Source organism: Meleagris gallopavo, chromosome 1, assembly GCF_000146605.3.
Source record: "Meleagris gallopavo isolate NT-WF06-2002-E0010 breed Aviagen turkey brand Nicholas breeding stock chromosome 1, Turkey_5.1, whole genome shotgun sequence".
Taxonomy (NCBI): Eukaryota; Metazoa; Chordata; class Aves; order Galliformes; family Phasianidae; genus Meleagris; species Meleagris gallopavo.
The window spans coordinates 37,923,062-37,929,669 of NC_015011.2; the positions used below are offsets into that span (position 1 = coordinate 37,923,062).

Consider the following 6,608-nt stretch of genomic DNA (forward strand, 5'->3'; position numbering starts at 1 on the left):
TAACTCATGTAGTCATTCTGAAGCAATGAGCTTCCTCCTTTGCAGAGCAGCATTGCAAGAATGTAACTATTAGATTCCTCTTCTAATTCTTCATTTTTAAAAAATCTATTTAGCATGGACAAATGTGAAAACTACATAGTTTATCTTGAATTGTTAAAGAGCCAGGAGCAATGCAAGCAATTGTCATTTTGTATTTGCTGATAATGCAATGACACCACTGTTGCATTTGGTGTTGAAGAGTTGTGCCTTATGAAGAAATGCAGAGGATAGAATGATGCTGCTTACAAAAAAAAAAAAAAGTATTTCACTCTCACATACTCTTAACAAAGGAAGTTAAGTATCATCTCTGGACTTGTCCTTATGTGGTTGCTTTTCATCTGAGTGAACAGGATTGCATTGATTGGGAAAGGCTGCATACACTATGGCTTTTTGTACTGCTGTGAATCAGTATATTTGGACCAGTTTTACTGCTATTGGAACCAGAAGTAATTTTGTATCAGAAAAAAATTTGTAGGCAGGCCTCACTGCTTAGAGATATTTTTTTGGCTCACCAGCTGCCTTCCTAGACGGCTTTTATCTGGTGCAGACAAGCCTTTCCATGGCACTTTTATCATTCATGTTTACAGAGAACAGAGTCTGGCTTTTCATTCTGAATGCAGGGTTCTTTGGCGCTGCTCTCAGATTCTCCAAGAATCAACATAATCGTTGTCTCCTGATAACTCTTTGTGTGCCTGATCTCTATACTTGCATTTATACTCACAAAGAGTTCCTAAATGCTTTCTCCCTTTGGGAAAAGCCCAACAAGAACATCAAGATGCTTTCATTATCAGAGGTAAGTTCTTTGAGGCTGCTGTGATGCTACTGCTATTAATAGGGTCATATTTAGATGCTGTGTTGCCTAGATGGTTTGTAGAAGCATGTCAAAGATGGAAGTTACATCTCTGGTGTACCTGAACTGCATGTCTGCAGTGCAGACGTTTACAGATTTTTGCATCATTTTGTACCATAAAGATCAGGCTGGAGGACACTGGTGCAGAGGACTTCCTACGTGAGATTGTGCTCATCTCACGAGAGTCACAGAATCATAACGCTCTGACTTGTGTACTTCCAGCCCTTCTGCCACGCTGCCAATCATGGCAATGCCGATGGGCAGAAACTGTGCCTGTCTCATATCTTGCATTCCCTCTAGCTGTGTACTGAGATTTAAAGCTGATATTTGCTTTTGCACCCGAATTAGTTACTGTTGTATTTGAAAGATACTGACAGATAAAATGTTTGATTTCTGCTCTATCCCAGCCTCTGACTTCTGCATTTAAGCGAAAGATCCTGAGTATGATGAGTGTACACACCACTCTTTGCTGGAGCTCCCTCAACTTGCAAACTGCATACTCACTAAACTTCAGTTAGGATTTCCATATTGAGTGTTCATCTGTGTCTACTGCCTAACTCATCAAGACCTCAGTTCATTTTCTGATTGGAAAGAAACAAGAAAAATGGAAAAAAAAAAATCCAACCTCAAAAAACAAAAGCAACCACCACACAGCATGTTCATTGAGCGCCAGTTATATTAATAGCTGCATGTAAGATATTTGATAACAAGTTATTAACAGAGAAAATGGATATGACTTCCCTCTAAAATATCCATGGCCTTTTCTATTAGCATACCCAGACGATAATTACAATAATTTCTATATCAGTATTTCTAGAAATGCTTTAATAAAAACGTAACTATCAAATGCTCTTAAGGATAAATCCTGATCAGTGCAGTTGATAATGCTCAGTGTGCAGCTCTGTAAACTTATTCTATACACAAACAAGGAAAATAGAAAAACCATAAATTATGTCCACGATTTCATACCTGGGCCTCGCTCAAGATCACTGCAATGTAAATTTGATGGCATAGCAAAATTTGAAAATGTCCATGGAGGGATTACGGTAATATCATGGAAGAAGAATAATCTCTGGTGGCTTCAGTATCTATCCTTGCCAATAATGACTACAACAAAACTGTTTTGTGGTGTGTGACCTGCTAAGTAGCCATCAGAACTCACCTCAGGAAGTCAGGGATTTTTAATACACCTGAAGGCCCAACCAGTTTAAAATTTTCAAGAGCTACCTGTGTTGATAATAAGAATATAGAAGGAATAGCTCTGGCTATAGCTCAGAAAATTATCTAGGGATTTCCCCAGTAATCTGTGAATAACATATGACTCATTATGAAGTAAAACAAGTTTTTCCAGGCATGTTTCATCTAAATTATATCTAACTGAATTAAAGCATGTAATAGACATACCTAACCCAGAAGCTTAATCACTCTGAGTTCCTCACATAGCATGTTTCTAAGACGAGTAATTCAGTAACCCACAGTCAGAAACACTTTTGCAAAATACTTTCCTTATTGTACTTTTTAATGAGTCTAGGCCTGTGCCTCGCCCAGATAGCTCACTCCCTCACTTTAGGCCTATGTTTGCAGTGCTACATGCTTATTCTGCCAGATTATTTTATTAAGAACATTGGCAAATGATTAGAGGTTCTCACTGTTATATGTCTATTAAGGGAATAGCATTACTAGAAAACTCTTATTCTTCTTCTGTATTTGTAGATTACTTGTGATCTATGCTATCTAGCTTGTGATCTGTAGGGTTTCTAGGACTCTGAATATTTTATTCTGTAATTGTGTTAAGTATCAATGTAAAATGATAAATAATAAATCTTGTGCCAGTGTAATAAAAAAAAAAACAAAAAAACTTAGCTAGCCAAGAGAATTTAATTACAGCTGTTTATTTTGAAAAGGCTGGAGACTACTGAACAATATGCTGAATGGAATAAGGAAGAATTGCCACCCTGTGCTTTGCATGTTAAAAGTAATGAGGGCAGTCCAAACAAAGTTATTTGCATTCTATCCAACTTTGGCTTGAAAACACTATACAGTTCCACAGAATAGCTTAATTGCCTAGTATAGCATAATTGCCAGGCATGGGGAGTAATATAATTTAAGTCTGGCCATGCAATGAACCAGAGAAATTGCTCATTTTTAACAGCTTGGCTTTGACTTATCTGAGCTTTAGCAATTAAAAATCCATATATTGGTGGCTGTGGTGGTACTTGGTGTTTCATATTCCTGCATATTGAAATTATGGACGTGGGGATTTTGTGTGTCTCCAAAACTACAGGGAGGGGGAGTGGAGGGGCTATGCCTGTGACTGATCGGTTCCCTTGTTCTGTCCTAGAGTGCTGTGCTCTCCCTGTGCCTTGGTTTCAGCTCCTGGTCTAGAAGGAGGAGTCCCTGCCTATAGCAGGGGGTTGATCTTAAAGATCCCTTCCAACTCAAACCATTCTGTGATTATATAACTTCTATCGCAAATACAGAAGATCGGTTCACATCCTCCTAGAAACTGCTGTCAGACTCTGTCATCAACTTCATGTTTAGGAACCTTGGGGGGGGAGAAATCATAGGTTCACAAATTTGGATTTCTTTCTCTGGAAGCAAAGTCCGGCCATCATGTTTACAGTTTTTGCCTGAGTATAAATCAATTACAGCGGAGTAACGCTTGCAACTTAGGTCCAATTAGAAGTCAGCTTAAGCTGATAGTAATACTGGCAACGACTGCACTGAGTTTTAGGTTTGTTTACCTTGTTAAGAGAAAATCACCTTTTCAATGACTTTTTATTGTAGATAGATTACATGACCTAGTGTGTATTATTCAATCTCCTGCCTACACATTTCTTATTCCTCGTGCGGTAGTGAGGACATATTATGAGCTTTATGGCATTCAAAATGAATTGAAATGACATTCAAGTTAATTTCTGTGTGGACCTCATCTACTCATTTAGTTGAGTTCAACAATTGGCTTTCAAATGCACTGAAGGCATGAATACTCTATTATTCTACAATTTGAAAATGACAGAAAAAGTACTTCAGTGCTTTCTTGTATTGTTGCTAATAGAACTTTCTGGCAGCCATTTCTTGCAGTGACTTCTCTTCACCTTCCCTTGATTGCAGCCTTAAAGAGAATTTAAGGGAGAAGTTTTTTGTTCTATTTTTCTTCTTACTTTTTTTTTAATTTTTTTTTAAAGCTTTCATATGGGCTTGGACTTCATATTTTGACTGCCGATTTATCATGTCTGACTCTGTCAGTTTTATACTGGATATTGCTTTACTACTTTCCGAAGGAACTGAGTAAGCATCAGTGGTGTAAAATTTTCATCAATATTGTCTCTCGTCAAATAGTGTTTGCTTTTCTTTTTCTTTGAACTTCTCTTTTGTCCATAATTGAAATTCACTCTCTTCACAGTGAATATTCTGTATACCATCTATAATTAGGAGGGGATCAAAATGGGATCGTATTTAAATTCAGCCTACCAATTATTAAATCACAAAACAGTATTATTCTTTTCAAAAAAGCAAACAACAGCAAAAAAACCCTCATGCCTGGGAAGGACAGCCATCTATAAAAGTGACAGTAAATTGCAAATTAACCTTACACTTTTTTTTTTCTTTTTCTTCTTTTTTCCCCTCAACAGGTTCACAGTCAGAATGTAACCTTACATAAAATGGAAACCTGTGAAGAAAGTCACAGATAGCAGCTGTGGATAGTAGTGGAAGAATATTTGTCTTCTCAAGCATCAGATTTTTAAAACGCTATGGTGATTTGGAAAGTCCCAAGAGTGAACTGTGAAGTTTTCCTCAGCTCGTTCAATGGATTTCTTAGGCATTTCTACAAATCATTGATGTCCAGAGATGACGTGTGATGGAAAAAACACCCTGCCTGTGCATTTATAGCCCCTGTTTTTTTGGATTAGTTTGCTGCATTGCTGAACCAATTTTGTTTTGAGGGCAAGGAGTGAATGTGATGGATTTATCTTCAGAGATGAACAAACATGGAAGGAATCCAGTAAGTCACAAACTAGAAGATCAAAAAAAGGTAAGGTTATTTTAGCATGTACTTAATTATATTTTTATGGATTGCAAACTCTTTTAATATTCAAACTGAAAATCAGTGTGCTTTCATGGAAAAGGTAGTCTGCCATCATTCAACCAGCAGTTAACTGCCTTTAGGGACTGAGTTTCTTCATTGTCTAGTAATTTTGTTTCTAATACTGCCTGATTGCTTGGTAATTGGTGTTAACAGCTCCCTGAATTTGACTGGAAAATTGTTTGGCAAAAGTGTTACTTCGTTGCTATCAGTGCTTCCTCCATATCAGGGACCTGCTGAAGCAAGTGGCTGAGGTCAGAGAGGTCTTTGTACTTAACATGTATGAATAGACCCCTTTTGTTGCATCCTACCATAGGTCTATATAATTTAGTTTTATGATAATTGATTGTTGCTATTCAAGTTTCACCCTTTGGTAACCAAAGCAATTAACACATGTAAATTCACATTTCCACACTATGGAAAATTCTTTTGTACATCCCACTTCTGTCCCAAAAGACTCACCTTCCTGGTTCATCCGTTTTACTCAGACTGTGGTCTGGAGGTTTTTTTTTGTTTGTTTGTTTGTTTTTTTCCTAATGATTACTTCATACATTTTGATTTGATGCTTTTTAACATCTTCAGGTCTTTCTTCTGCTTTCGTATGCACCCAGTGGCAAACCTGCAAAGGGCTCATTGTGATGTAGCATTTTGTGGCTGTTGTGCACTTAATTGTGGGTCTTACAGTGAGTGTCCTCTTTGAATTATTGCATAGGCTCAGGGATTCTGTTAACAACCAAATCATGAATTAAAATACAGATTGTGTACTCTGTTATTGCATATTATTACAATATGTGCTGCTGTTTTTTGTTTGGTTGGTTTTTAATTTTTGGTATGGAGACACTGACTACTGTTTCAAATCCTTTCAATCTCGTTTGGGAAAAAATACAAATGAGGGGAACTTATGGGCACATAGTGAAACTTTTTAGGTCCCATAAAAGCTAATATTTGGATTTTGTACCTCTGAAATTAGTATGTATTAATCTAAGTTATTCAGTCACAGCTGATTTTGAAGCGCACAGAATTTCTGGAAATGCACCACGATAACACATGATGAAATTATTGAGAAGATATATTCAGACATGAGCAGGATCTTTGTAATGGAAAAGATGCAGAAGACAGAAGATAGTTAGCTGAGAGCATGGGACTTTCTCCAAGTCCTAATTCCCACCCTTTTGTTGCATAAAAGAAAAGCTGAGAAATGTTAGAGTTAATCTCAACATCCGTTGAACTGTTTTCTGAACCATTATTATCTGATATGGAATTGACTGTGCTCTAAGGTGATGGTTTTCTTTTTCCCTCCCCCCTTTTTTTTCTTCTCAAAGGGGATTTTGCAGATTCACTTGTAGGGAATGACTCTTCAGATTGCTTAGGAGTAGAAAAATTGTTTCAAAGAGGTTCTGTTGCACCTTGAGGTCAAATTTGTCTTTGAGTGAACTGGAGGATATTTTATCCAGCTGCAGAACTATGATTCACTGAAGAATCTCTGCAACTTTTAAAAATCTTTGTTCACGTGGCATGGTTGATGCTGAAGAATTGAATGTTATGATAACAAACAGAAGTCTGGTTAGTTGCTGTTTCATACAGGAAACCTAACTAAAAATTTTATACCTTTGCTACGCTAGCACCTGCTTT

At 37.1% G+C, this 6,608-nt stretch overlaps 1 protein-coding gene across 1 annotated transcript in view; it reads left to right on the top strand.

Moving 5' to 3' along the window:
* Positions 1 to 4,535: 4,535 nt before the first annotated feature.
* The window catches only part of NAV3 (neuron navigator 3), a 396,053-nt gene continuing 393,980 nt past the window's right edge, over positions 4,536 to 6,608 (top strand). Inside the window, exon 1 of the mRNA XM_031553711.1 lies at positions 4,536 to 4,925. Within this exon, the coding sequence (XP_031409571.1) occupies positions 4,854 to 4,925 (72 nt within the window). The 5' untranslated portion in view covers positions 4,536 to 4,853. The remainder of the gene's footprint in view (positions 4,926 to 6,608) is intronic.